The sequence below is a fragment of the Cannabis sativa genome, chromosome 5 (genome assembly GCF_029168945.1).
Source record: "Cannabis sativa cultivar Pink pepper isolate KNU-18-1 chromosome 5, ASM2916894v1, whole genome shotgun sequence".
NCBI lineage: Eukaryota > Viridiplantae > Streptophyta > Magnoliopsida > Rosales > Cannabaceae > Cannabis > Cannabis sativa.
In genome coordinates this window covers 57,055,557-57,069,886 of record NC_083605.1, presented here as the reverse complement: position 1 = coordinate 57,069,886, position 14,330 = coordinate 57,055,557, and the positions used below count along the sequence as shown (strand labels likewise).

At 35.1% G+C, this 14,330-nt stretch overlaps 2 protein-coding genes across 2 annotated transcripts; both read left to right on the top strand.

Annotated features, from left to right (window-relative positions):
* Nucleotides 1-1,777: 1,777 nt before the first annotated feature.
* Nucleotides 1,778-3,238, top strand: LOC133038406 (uncharacterized). Its single transcript, XM_061116548.1, has 3 exons — nt 1,778-2,306; nt 2,466-2,600; nt 2,850-3,238. The coding sequence occupies exons 1-3, from the start codon at nt 1,778-1,780 to the stop codon at nt 3,236-3,238; spliced, it is 1,053 nt and encodes a 350-aa protein (XP_060972531.1).
* A 1,556-nt stretch (nt 3,239-4,794) lies between these two features.
* Nucleotides 4,795-10,351, top strand: LOC115716670 (secretory carrier-associated membrane protein 4). Its single transcript, XM_061115785.1, has 12 exons — nt 4,795-4,936; nt 6,121-6,222; nt 6,313-6,375; nt 6,631-6,664; nt 6,758-6,880; nt 7,709-7,771; nt 7,870-7,963; nt 8,862-8,907; nt 8,985-9,052; nt 9,313-9,361; nt 9,691-9,756; nt 10,080-10,351. The coding sequence occupies exons 1-12, from the start codon at nt 4,874-4,876 to the stop codon at nt 10,110-10,112; spliced, it is 804 nt and encodes a 267-aa protein (XP_060971768.1). The 5' UTR covers nt 4,795-4,873; the 3' UTR covers nt 10,113-10,351.
* Nucleotides 10,352-14,330: the final 3,979 nt, after the last annotated feature.

The window sequence follows — 14,330 nt, the reverse complement described above, 5'->3', positions numbered from 1 at the left end:
GCCTGTTTACAGCACCAGTATTTTGGATTTAGAGGAGTCTTTGTCTGAATTTTCAGCGGTTGTTGCTCCGCAACATTGCGCTCAGCCATGAATGTTGTAAGTTGGAATGCCCGGGGATTGGGGAACCTGTGCGCATTCAGACATTTGCGCTTGCTTGTTCAAGAGCAAGGCCCCTGTGTTCTTTTCATTATGGAAACTAAGTTAGAAATTGGTAGTATCGATAGATTTCGTAATAAATTACACTTCCCTCATGGCATTGAAGTTCCTAGGCAGGGTCTTGGGGGTGGACTTATGCTTCTTTGGAAGTCCCATGTTACTCTTTCAATCAATAACTATTCTGCTAATCACATTGATTGTTTCTTGGAAAGTCATGATGGACCATCCCTACACTTTACTGGTTTTTATGGGCATCCTAGTGCTTCTCAGAGGCATCTTACTTGGACTTTCTTACGTAGATGCTTTGATATAACACCCCTATCACCTTGGTTGGCTTTAGGAGATTTTAATGAGATTCTTTCTCATGATGATAAAATTGGTGGCTCGACACGGAATGCTTCTCAAATTACTGCCTTTCGTGCCACTATAGATGCATGTAAGCTTAACCAAATACCTTTTGAAGGTGAAAGAACAACATGGACTAATAAGGGTTAGGGCAATGGGAATGTGAAAGAGCGACTTGACTATGGTTTTACAAATAATCATTGGGATACAACTTTCCTTGTTCCTACTTTGCGACATCTGGACTTTTATAATTCGGATCATAGGGCTCTCAAAGCGACCATTCTCACTGTCTCAGATCAGATTGATATCCCACAGTTTAAATCAAGGTTTCGGTTTGAAAAAATCTGGTTGAAAGAAGAAGATTGTGCTGACATAATTCTGGCTAATTGGAGTCACAACACTAATAGCTCTCTAGCTCAATTGACTACTAATATATCGAACTATGCATCAGATCTTCACAAGTGGCACTTTGCAAACTTTGGTAATCTGAAAACAGAGATTAAGGACTCCCATGCCCATGTAGCTGCCCTTCAGAACTCTCCTAGTACTGATCCGCAACACTTTGAGGCTTTAAAAAATTCTGAAATGATTTTGGATGAGTTGTTAGCAAGAGAAGAAGATTATTGGCATCAAAGGGCAAGAATCTCATGGATGAAATCAGGGGATTCGAATACAAAGTTTTTTCATCAACGTGCAAATTCTAGATCAACCAACAATCGAATCAAAAAACTCAAAGATGCTCATGGTAATACTCAAACCAGTATCCCTGCTCTGTTAGACATTATTACCACATATTTTCAGTCTATTTTCAGCAGCCAAGAGGTTGATGACCATGCCATTCATACTATCTTTGATTCTATCCCCACTACTATTGATGAAAATTCAAGGAATATCATTTCGGCTCCCTACACAGCAGAAGAGGTTCGTAATGCTCTACGCACAATGAGTGATGATAAGAGCCCTGGTTTTGATGGTATGTCTGTCATGTTTTTCACAAACTATTGGCACATTGTGGGCTCTCTTGTCACGGATGCAATATTGGATGTGCTCAACAATGGTCTAGATCCTGCACTTCTTAACAGAACCATAATTACACTAATACCGAAGGTTAAAAAGCCTCACCTCATCACTCAATACCGACCGATTAGTTTGTCCACTGTACTTTATAAACTGGTCTCCAAATCAATTGTGTTGCGAATTCAACCTTTTTTACCTATGGTTATTTCTGAATATTAAAGTGTTTTTATGTCATTTAGCAAAAAAAAAAAGTGTTTTTATGTCTCAAAGGTTGATAACTAACAATGTCCTTGTTGCTTTTGAGCTGCTACACTCTCTTAAGAATTGTAAAAGAGGCACACAAGGCTATGCTGCAATAAAATTGGATATGTCAAAAGCTTTTGATCGTGTTGAGTGGCCCTATCTTGCCCAAGTCATCTTGAAAATGGGATTTGGATCCGTTGTTGTTAACCTGATACTCCGCAGTTTGCAGTCAGTTACTTATTCTTTCCTTTTAAATGGACAAGTGCTTGGTGAATTGGTTCCCACACGAGGTCTTCAACAAGGTGGTCCTCTCTCACCTTATCTTTTTTTAATTTGTGCGGAAGGACTCTCAAGGCTGCTACAAACTGAAGAAGAAAATGGGTCTTTGCATGGGTTAAAAGTCTCAAGATCTGCTCCTTCAATGTCACATCTCTTTTTTGCTGATAATAGTGTGCTTTTCTGTCGGGCTAATCATCAATCAGCCAGGTCCATTAAGCATGTTTTAGACATCTATGGTAGGGCTTCAGGTCAAGCGGTTAACTCAGGTAAGTGTGTGCTTTCTTTCTCTCCCAACACAAGACCTCAAAACCAAAGTTTTTTCCAGCATCTACTTAATATGCCAATTCAGCCTTGTCATGAGGAATATCTTGGTTTACCGTATTTTGCTGGTAGAGATAAAACTAAGCTTTTTAGTGGAATTACAGATAAAATCTGGAAGTTTCTTAGTAGTTGGAAAGAACAATTATTTTCTGCTGGTGGTAAGGAAGTACTACTGAAAGCTGTTGTGCAAGCTGTCCCAACTTATGCTATGAGTTGCTTCCGTTTGCCTGTCACTTCGTGTAATCAAATTGAAAGCATGATGTCTAACTTCTAATGGGGATCAACATCATCTGGTAATGCAAGCCATTGGAAAAACTGGAATTCTCTTTGTAAAGCCAAGATCCATGGTGGCTTATGCTTTCAAAATTTCATACATTTCAACCAGGCACTCCTTGCTAAACAAGCTTGGCGACTATTGGAATCTCCTAATTCTCTCCTCGGCCGAGTTTTACACCACAGATATTTTTTAAATGGTCAATTCCTTACAGCAGGTCTGGGTGCTACTCCATCTTTGACATGGAGAAGTATTGTTTGGGGGAAAGAACTTTTAGTTCAAGGTTTGCGATGGAGAGTGGGTACTGGTGCACAGATTAATTGTAAGGCAGATTCATGGCTTCCTAGACATACTATTTTCACTCCATTCTGCTTCACAGTATCTGATACTTCTCTTCAAGTTGCTGATCTTATTGATCACCATAGACAATGGGATCTCACAGCTATCTTTGCTAACTTTGGGAAAGCTGATATTGACAGAATTCTATCCATTCCCCTCAGCATTTATCCTACTGATGATATTCTCATCTGGAATGGTACCACTTCAGGGAACTATACGGTAAAATCGGGGTATCAGTTTGCTGTCTCAATGGCTGATTCATAGGACACAAACACCAGCTCTACCCTTGATACTTGGTGGACAAAATTCTAGAAACTGAAAATACCATCAAAGCTTCGCATTTTTGTTTGGAAGGTTTTTCATAATGCTTTGCCTGTAGCTGCTGAGTTACATCGAAAACACATAGTTGGAACTCCTGTCCTTTATGCAAAGCTCACAAGGAAACCATAAACCATGCTCTTTTTTTCTGCACAAGAGCCAAAGAAGTATGGCGCCAATCTCCACTAGTTTCTAATTTCAAAATGGCTGCTACTACTACACCTGCAGAATTCTTGCTCTATGTCTCGGCTAACACTTCCTCAACTGAATTTGAGAATTTCTTAGTTCTTTGTTGGAGCATTTGGTTTGAACGCAATGCAGAATATCATGATAAGCCAGCAAAGAGGCCTGCTGCAATTCTGGTTTTTGCTGCTGAGTATCTTTCGAGATATCAATTTTCTCAAGCTCCATCAATGCACTCCTCTGCTATTTCTGCACCAGATGTCACACGGGATGCTGTTCCATTGGAAGCACCACCAGAAACTCTTTGGACTGCTCCACCAGTAGGAAAACTTAAATTGAACACTGATGCAGCCTGCAACAAAGCTTCAGGTATATTTGGTTCAAGGATTCATTACTGTTGCTCTATCCAAACCAATCAAAGGGTACTTCAAACTTGAAGAAATGGAAGCTATGACTCTTGCTCAATCTCTGAAATGGATTGTCAGCCTTGGTTTATCTACAGACTTCATTGAGACAGATTCTTTATTGGTGGTTCAAGGTTTAAAAGCTGCTCATAGTTGTAATTATGCTTTTCATTCAATATTGAAAGATGTAAACTATTTAGTATCTTTTTTCCCACGAGCACGGCTCTCTCATGTTAGGCGATCTGCTAATGCTTATGCCGATGTTTTGGCTAAGTTTGCTTTTACGGTGGATACTGATTGTTTTTAATTGGGGCAATTTCTACCTCCAGTTATGATTGTTATGTAATATCTTCTTATTAATATAATGGTCTTTTTCTCAAAAAAAAAAAAAAAAAAATTACCAAGCATGCAAGCAATGTGTCAAAAGAAAGTAAGTAATTTTATTTTGACATTTTCTAGTCGGTTGCGGGCCATAATGCGTAACAATTCCGTTAAAATTAAGACAAATAAGATTAATGATTTGAAAATGGCTTTAAAAAACAATGATTTGAAATTTGAAATCAAAATATACCAAATTTGAACTTCAAAAATTTAAAAAGTATTATGAAACACACCCAAACTCATAATGATATAGCTAATATCTGTATGCCGCGTGTACACATGGGATCTTAGAATCCACGCGTCGTTCATTGAGTGGTCAGTGGAGCAACAATGTTACACACGCACTGACAGAAAATTATGTGTAATAAAGTAACAGGAGATTACGGAAGGGCGTAAGGCGTAAATATGTGTTGCGGTAGGGGTAGTAACTCACATAAATTAAAATAGAATTCGTTGTAAATTTTTACAAAAACGAGATCCCGCGCCGTTGGTAGAACGTGTTTTAACGCAGTGTCGCACTCAACTCACCCCTCTCTCTCTCTCTCTCTTCTCTCTCTCTATTTTCTCTCTCTAGAATTTTGGGAGCGAAAGCTTAGGAGTCGGGGACAACACCATGAATCGGCACCACGATCCAAATCCCTTTGACGAAGAGGAAGTGGAGGTCAATCCCTTTTCGGTAATTTGCCACTTCATTTTTCTCTTTCTTTTTCAAGCCATTGATTCTTCTCAAGATCTTTACTTTTTTTTAAACTCTATTTTTAGGGTTTTATTTGATATGGTTAGATTTCAGTAGTGCTTTTTTTGTAATCTGGATCTGGAAGCCCTTTGTTTTGTAACCGAAATTAGGAGCCGGAAGAAGGGATTTAAATTTATCGTATTGGGGAGATTAAAAGAAAATTCAGATCTTGATTTAGAAATTTTGAACCCGCATTTGCTTTGAGTGCACTCCACTTCAGTGCTAATTAGGAAACTAGATTTGAACAGATTTTTATGCGAAATGAACATAACTAAAAGAAGAAAAGAACAGCTAGTTTGATTTTTGATAAGTTCTGCCGCGGCGATTATTCTGTTATTATCTATCATTTTTCGTTTAAATCTACAAATTCATACTGGGCCGAAGATTGTCTCAACTTATCTGACACTAAAATAGGTGGGGTTGTATTTCAATCCCTCTCCAATGAATGACACCACCATATAAAAATTCGTAAGTGCCTAATTAGTTACAATTTTATATTAAACATAACTTTATGTTGTGTGTTTAAAATTTTAAGACACCGTGTTATCCAATTAATTATTGGAAATGAATTAGGGTCTTAAAATTGGACTAGCCTTGATGAAAACTTGGATCCAGTGATATGCATCTGCCATGTAGAAAATATTAACAATTCACCGGTTGCATGACATGGAGCAGTTTGTCACCACTTGCATATTGGAAACAATACATAAATAAAAACTAATTTACATTGAGGTGTAATCTTTTGGATTTTGGACATGCAGAGGAATTGTTTTCATTCTCTAATGTACTGAATTTTACAAATGTCTAAAAGTGGGAAACAACTTTTATGATTTTTTTTTTGTTTTTATGCGTAAATTTCCTTGTAAAATGATTTTCTTTATTGATATGAAAATTTTGTAGTCATATTCTTCTGAGCTGTGAGCCGTGAGCTGTGATAAGTGCATATAGATTAGTTTTTAAAGGAAGTTTATATTTATTTATGTTTCCTTGATTACAGGATTACAGATTTTTCAAAGTAATTTATTTGATCAGTCTTGAAATTCAGTGTTATGATATATATATATTTATATATTGTGATTACCATTTAACATATTCCATCATGCTATATTATGAATCATTTTCAGAATGGTGTTTCAAAGGCACGTGTTCCTCCAGCTGCATCTGATTCATTGGGATATGGGCAGAAACACGATGCGACAGTTGATATACCATTGGACACAATGAATGTAAGAAGTTTCTTGGTCGCTAGTTTAATTACATGCTATAATTAAGTTTTGGGAGAGCTAGAAGAATTTTAATTGTTTCCTTGTTTATAGGATTCTAACTCAAAAGCTAAAGAACTTGCAACATGGGAGGCAGATCTCAAAAAAAGAGAAAAGGTTTGCTCTAATACCATATGTTTGATTTCAATTGCTTTATTGAGTACTCGAAGTAGGTTGCAAATATGAAGTTTAGTGCTCTTTTTTTTTTTTTTTCAATGCATTCTACTTTGTCTTAGGTTTCCTTTTAAATAGGATAGGACATTGTGTTTTAAATTTAATCATTTAACATATGTATAGTATATTATTGATGTCCTTAATACAATTTGATGTGTTATTGTGTTGCTATATTAATTTTCTTTTTAATCTTTACAGGACATAAAGCGGAGGGAGGATGCTATTTCTAAAGGTAAGCATCGGGTCATAAGTAACAGGAATCCTTCCATATTCTGATTCTCTATAGTTTAGGGTTGACTAAATTTACTCCCTATATTATTTCCAGCTGGTGTTCCCATTGACGATAAAAATTGGCCTCCATTCTTTCCAATTATCCATCATGATATTCCCAATGAAATACCAGCACATGCTCAGAAACTTCAGTATCTGGCTTTCGCAAGTTGGTTAGGTATGGGAATTCCAGTTTGCTGTAATTAGTTATTTTAAAGTGTGCTCCGATTTGATTCTCTGCATCTATCTTATTTTTTTTCTTTCTCTTTTCTGAGAGTGCTAACCACTTACTGGATAGTAGCCTTAAATGTATATTGCCAAGCTTTGAGATAATAATTTTCTTCAAATTTGACTGTTAAATTTTTCACATTAGCATTTATAGTTTTTGCTCTGTACAGACATCAACTATTTTGGTTTTGTTAATATGCTTCAACTGAATTTATCCTAACATTCTTTGTATCCTTTTGTTTCTTGGTCATTTATTTATCCCAAACTAACAATTTTTATGTCTGATCAAATTTTAATGCAAGTTGTGGACTCTTGTTGTCTGAGAGTTTATTTAATTGAAACTTTGGAGTTTGCTTCAACTGAAGTGATGTAATCTTCTCCTAAAGGCCTAAAAGTACATCAAGTTAAGCCTAAAATTTGTTATATTGGCTCTCTAGGTTTGTTTTTACATTATTAATTACAATGCTAGATAAAAACTCTCCCTTTCTGTATATGCTAATTTGAAGTTGGATACGTTTTGCTCCAAACATTATTTAGGCTTTAGTCAAATTCCTGTAGTCAGTTATTGCATTATAATTTTGAGCTTACATTGTTGCTAGTTTATGCACATTTTGATATATACATATATATATATATATATATATATATATTTATGTAATACTCATCTTAATGTTGTATTTACAACTATTACAGAGCCATTGTTGAATATATATTTTTAATAACACTTATGTTACATCTTTTAACAACTCATTCGCATTCCTTTCAATGGGTTTTGCAGGTATTGTCCTGTGCCTTGTGTTCAATGTACTTGCGGTGATTGTATGTTGGGTGAGAGGTGGAGGTAAGCATTTATTTTAAAGATAACTGCTAACTATAACAATTCCAAGCTTATGGGCTATAATGCAGTTTTAAACTTCTGGTGTGGTTTTCAATCTTCAGGTGTAAAAATATTTTTTCTTGCAACTATCTATGCTCTTCTTGGATGCCCTCTTTCATATGTACTTTGGTATAGGCCATTGTATCGTGCGATGAGGTACTTTGTAACCTTGTCAGAGTATGATATGCTTTATCATATTTGTATCTACTGAGATAGATTATTTCTTGTTAGGATTGATAAAATAACAGAGCAAATATCAGAGTAAAGGTTTTTCCATATCAAGAAACCAAGTTTTGAAATGACTCAAATGTTTAAACTCGACATATGGTTTGTAAATTGACAGTTCTTGTAATCATTAGCAATTGTATCATGCAATGAGGTACTTTGTGACCTTGTCAGAGTATGATATGCTTTATCATATTTGTATCTACTGAGATAGAATATTTCTTGTTAGGATTGATAAAATAACAGAGCAAATATCAGAGTAAAGGTTTTTCCATATCAAGAAACCAAGTTTTGAAATGACTTAAATGTTTAAACTCAACATATGGTTTGTAAATTGACAGTTCTTGTAATCATTAGCAATATTTATTATTATATATATACACCTTTATGATAAAGTTCTGTTCATTCTTTTTTATACCTTTCATGTAAATTTAATCTATGCTGAAGGTGAGTGAAAAAATAGATCAAGGAAATTTATGAATTTCTGCTTCCATCACCTACTACCTAGCTTTTTTGGCCATATATAGCATATCTTATCATGCTTACTTCCATGTCCTGCATGTGAATGAGACACGTAACAGATGATTTTGGGCTGAGTAGTTTTTGCTTCTCTGAGATTGCTGTTTTTGAAGGCCTGTTGGATAAGATGCCACATTATGAAAACAAGGGCCCTCTTTTTCCAGTTTTTGTTTCAAAGAGAATAATGACATGATTGAGTTCTTTTATTTATGTATAAAATTCTGTTCACTTATAAGAATACTTCTTTTAAATATTTTGTTTTGTGCCTAAAAGGATTATTTAAGAGACATTTATCTTTTCAAACTTGCAGAACAGATAGTGCATTGAAGTTCAGTTGGTTTTTCCTTTTCTACTTGGTATGTTCCATGTCTTTTAATGCAGTGTTGTGATTATTCATCTTATCTTCTATCTATTAATCAACTGAATGATGCAGATCCACATTGGATTTTGTATCTTTGCTGCTATTGCTCCTCCTATTGTCTTCCACGGAAAGTCTTTGACGTAAGTATTAGCATTCGCTTGTGCTTTAATGAAGTGTCAGTGTGTTTCTGGGAGGGTCACCAGTGAGGGTGTGGTCACGTCTTGCGTTTTGTTTTTCTTTTTCATGGGATTACATTCCATTAGTACTTTAGTAACAATTTGGAAAATATTTTATATTTTTGGATTTTGATCTTTTATATAGCCGTTAATTCATTTACCAGTGTCAAAGTGTGGTGATGGATTTCTAATTTTTTCTTACTCATCTGTTCCAATTATCGCAGTGGCATACTTGCAGCAATTGATGTCTTCTCTGACCATGTTTTGGTGGGGGTAAGTTTTTGTGCATGCCTGCTATTCACCATCTTTAATTTTGACACTTGATTACATTTGAAATGGTTTGCCTGCTAATAGGCTGTTGGTGTGTGTATGCTTGTAATCATATAATATATATGTATACATATGACGACTGGACGTATGTTCTTTCCCTATTTCCATGTATTTCTATATCATAATTTTATATTCATAAAAACTATTGTTGCTGTTGCACTTGATTGCACTGCACTGTAGAGTCTTAGATGTTGGTATCTTTGAACAAATGTCTAATCTTTAGAAGTGTTTTTGGTTAACTAATTATCTTCCAACTTCCAACTTCCCTGCAGATATTCTACTTAGTTGGGTTTGGTCTGTTCTGCTTAGAATCGCTTCTAAGCTGTTGGGTTCTTCAGGTAAGAACTACTCTCATGCTCTCTCTATTTTTAATCTTACATTACCGTCAATTCTATTTGTTTATAATGAATCTTTGTTAGTTTCCTAAGAAAAATTGCCATGAAGTATGCTGTTTAATTATGCCAAAGCCTTATCATCCAAAAGAGAAATATGCAGTTTAAGTTCTTAGATATGATTCTGCTTGTATACATACCAAGGCCACAGTTTCAGTGTCCGTATCTTGATATAAATATTAATTTGGACTTTTTGTTTATGGGGAATTTATTGTACAGAGGCGTATTATATATTTATCTGATTATTTATTCATTTCGTTTGTGTGCAGAAAATTTACATGTATTTCAGAGGAAACAAGTGAGGAAGAAGGGTCGTGAGAATGGTGCCATGTAGAGTCATGAGCTTTTTCTAAAGGCTTTATAGTATATTCTTCTGCATACTGTTATGTTTGTCGATTTCTCTGTGATCATTATTGCATGAGTTGGTGCAATAATTCGTATCCTAAATACGTTGTAGGAAGTGATGTCTTATATGGGTATTAGGAATTTATTGTGTTCTTTCTTGACATTCAATTTTATTATACATATTTGTTTATTATTATTATGCTGTCAAATAACTTATCCACTATTTTTTTTTTCCTTTTTTTAAATAAAAATAAAATCTATTAATTAATAAATTCCTTCAAAATAATAGAACGCACTTCATAGGAATAATCCTACATCTGAAGCATACGACTTGTAGAGAAACAAGAATTTCTTGCCAAGCAATGAGCTAATTTATTTGCAGATTGTTTTACAAAACACAAATTTACAGAAAATATAACTAAAAGCAAATTTTGAATATCTTGAACAATAAGACTAAATTGTGAAGGCATAAAAATATCGCTCTGAATCATTTTGGATACACACCAAGCTATTTGTTTCTAACATGATTCTATCCCACGAATTAGTTGCAATACAACTCAATGCTTCTTTAATGCCTATTATCTCAACAATTTCAGGTTGAACACATTCAATCTTCTCCTTCTTAAATACTTTTACCGTAGCACTATGATGATTTTGAGTTACACAATCCATGCCAAAAGACAAGACTCGAACCAGAAAAAACTAAAAGGAAAAGACTAAAAAATCATGTCAAAAGACAAGACTAATAGGAAAAATTAAAAGGAAAAGACTAAAGAACCATGTCAAAAGACAAGACTAATAGGAAAAATTAAATTAGTTTCAACACCTAAACACGATCACATAATTAAAATTAATTAAGAAATAAACTCTTTATAATTCTAACCCCATAAAAACATTAATTAGAATTAAACTAATAATATTAAATTAATAAATGAAAACAAAAATTTGAAACGGAGGACGTCGTTGATCTAAACCGAACCACTCTCAGACGACTGCTCTTGAACCCTTCACAAAAGAAGACGAAGAAGAAGAGTAGTAGTGTGTCAGATATATGAGAAGCTTTCTTTATTAGAAAACCTTATGATATTTTTAGTATAATAACTTATCTACTATTAGTGTTGTAAATGCAGGCTCATATTTATGTAAATTTGTACGACACGAAATATATAGGCTTAAAGCATGATTAATACGAAGACTTTACACAACATATAATAGATTAGTCTAATCACATGTCAAACAACTAATAATAATTTATTTATCAATTTTATAATAATTAAAATTATAGTAAATATTCAAATTTAAATAATTGTAATGTAAAGAATCCCATTCAAAATTACATTATCATTCTTTTTCCATCCAAACAAAAAATGAAAATGATACATCTTTGAAGTAGATAAAATTTGTCACATATCAAGGCTGTCTCACTAGATGGCCACCAAGTTGGGCACCGTCAGACTACAAAAAATTCTACATTTACTAAGCAAACGGGCTTTCCAGTCCAAGCTCCAAGAAACTTGATCACTCTTGAAGACAATGAATAACCTACCCCAGCTATGTTCTGTACAGAAGTTAATTGCATCTAAAGATGAAACCAAGAGTTTGGAAAGAAGTTAGTCACATATTAAGTTAAGCATATATAAGTTATAAATTTATAACGCCATAGTCTATATTCGTTAGATTAAAATAAAATAAAAAATGCATTAATTTTAAATCTAAAATACAAAAGTCAAGTTTCAAAATAATTAGATTTTAGGATTTTTTATTTTTATTTTTAATATATTATATATGTAATAAAAAAATATTAAATGAACGGGTTGGCGGGCGGGTTCGGGTTCAACCCAAAACCCAGTGACCAATGAAAAAACATATTAAGTTCAAATATAAAGATACGAGGCAATAAACGAAAAGAAATAAATAAAAAACAAAGTTGGTCATCCAACAATGCAAATTTGTCTTTGCAAAAATATTGCCACAAGGGGCAAACCATTGTCTCGGCCAATAGGCCATTTTTCTAAATTAAAAAAAAAAGAAGAGAAGTTAAAAACCAATCCTACATAGTAGGAGACTTGGATGGGTCTTCATCTTCTTTAAACTCATTTACATCTTCTTCTTCTTTTTTAGCTTTCTCACAATAGGCTAAGACTTCTTCGACACCCTCCCCCAAGAAACTTAAGTCCATCTCAGGATTCGCCATCCAAGCTCGTTAAATAGATCGCTTAGCAACAGCGTTGCACCGTTCTTTAGCATTGGCCTCAGCGCCCTCGAGCTTCACGGTGGCTGCATTAAGTTCTTCTTGGAGTGTCTGACAAGCCTCGGACTTGTCCTTGGCTTCTTTTTGGGCCGCCTCAAGTTCAGTCTTATAAGTCCTCTTCATCTCTTCAGCCTCCTTGGTCAAATGGGAAATCTCCTTTCGGGCATCGTTCCATTCTTTAGCAACAACCTCGCGTTCCTCAATGGTTTTACAAAATTCAGCTTTCAATTGCTTTACTTTATGGAGAATCCGACTTTAGGCGACATGAGATAAGAAGGTGGCCTACACAAAAAAAAAATGCACTTGAATTCTTGTGGGTTCTTGAAAGAAATGTTAAAAAACAAAGAAAAGAATAAGGAAACTAACCGAGAGATTGAAGGTAAGACTCCTCTTAAGCATCTCTGTTGGGCTGCCATTATTGACCAAATCCCAGTCGCTAGACTGGAAAGATCAGAAATGGCGCCAGCAGAATGCAGAAAATTGCGCACACTCTAAACCAGTGCCCCCAGCCTCGATGGGCAAAGTCTCAGGTGCCTTACTCAAAGAAGTGGTAGCCTGGTGAGTTTCTGGGACTGGCTCCTCGACATGTGGAATGGCTGGAGTGTGAACTTGAATTTGGTCTTCAATAGTCTCGAGGTCTATAGACTGTGAGGCATGCTTCTTATTTGCAGTGGTCTTCCTGGATCTCTTGAGAAGTTCCACATTAACATCTGAAGAAGTTTTCGAGGCAACAATCCTCTTTTTCCCTTTTTTGCTCGAAGAGTGGATGAGATTCTTTAAATCCATGTATGCGAGACAAAGAGATGCATCAATACTTATTTTAAAGTAGATAAACAGGAAAATAGGAAATAATAAATTCCCACTTAAGGGAAGTTACTATAATCATCAGACGATGAAGAAGGAGGACTATAGTATTCACTAAACTCCCTAGATCCTATGATCATGAATATGTCATAGGGGTTAATTGGATCTAATTCCCAATTTGAATCTAGATGGCTCGCTCTATCCAATTTAGTCCCATTCTGCTCGGCAATCCCATAGTAAGAACTAGTGCAACTAAGTTGAACATGGAATTGTGGATACCAACTATCAAACCTATGGGTAATACAATCAATGAGGAAGGGGTTCCAAATGTAAAAGTTATACCGACCATTGTTGAAAGTTACTAACAAAGTACGTCTTGCCCTAAGAACAGTGGGAGACCATTCACATTGAATACCTCGGGAGGCATCTTCTTCAGCTTCCCGAGGGGTTACATCCTTGAGATAATGCACCCGAGCCACATAATCTTAACTCTCCTCGTCAGCTGGAACTGGAACCTTCTCCCTGTTGGGAATATTTTACCAGGATCTAGATTTACTAACAAGTATGTTGATTAACATTCTAAATATGAATTTTTTAAAACAATAAAAATAAACACATAAGGGTTTAAGAAAACCTTACATTGATTGCAGCGGATTATAATGACTCCTTCCGTTCAAGATCTCTAGCCCTTGATTCCTTTCTGTAGCAGAGCATTATCAAGATCTGATCCTAGATCTCTTTCTCTCCTTTGGGTTTGGTTACCACCGTCTTACTCACTATGATTGAGTACTTGACTTGCTATGTGTGGGCATCGCACTCATTCACTATGGGTTTGAAATAGGTGAAGAACAATGAAGGAGGTTTTGAAATCACTAAGGAATGAACTCTGTCATCTAGTTTGGTTGAAGGCATTAAGTTGACAAAGTGTCAAGTGGATGAGATGAGAGCATCATGTTCCTTTTAGATTGTTTCAACTAGGACTTAGGGTTGAATTATATGGATTAAAAAATAATAAAATATTGGGCAAAAATCCTTCTAGGCCGTGCACTTAAGTGGACCAGTCTCTAGTTAGATTTTTGCCACTTTATTTCAACCACTTATTCTTCTTTTCAATAATACC

Bases quoted from the DNA above. Each gene is read 5' to 3' on its own strand.
- LOC115716670 (XM_061115785.1), top strand. From the start codon at position 4,874: ATGAATCGGCACCACGATCCAAATCCCTTTGACGAAGAGGAAGTGGAG. The intron at 7,772-7,869 runs GTAAGCATTTAT...TTCAATCTTCAG, and splicing joins ATGTTGGGTGAGAGGTGGAG to GTGTAAAAATATTTTTTCTT. The intron at 9,362-9,690 runs GTAAGTTTTTGT...ACTTCCCTGCAG, and splicing joins CTGACCATGTTTTGGTGGGG to ATATTCTACTTAGTTGGGTT.
- LOC133038406 (XM_061116548.1), top strand. From the start codon at position 1,778: ATGTCTCAAAGGTTGATAACTAACAATGTCCTTGTTGCTTTTGAGCTG. The intron at 2,307-2,465 runs GTAAGTGTGTGC...GTGGAATTACAG, and splicing joins AGGTCAAGCGGTTAACTCAG to ATAAAATCTGGAAGTTTCTT. The intron at 2,601-2,849 runs GTAATCAAATTG...AATTCCTTACAG, and splicing joins CCGTTTGCCTGTCACTTCGT to CAGGTCTGGGTGCTACTCCA.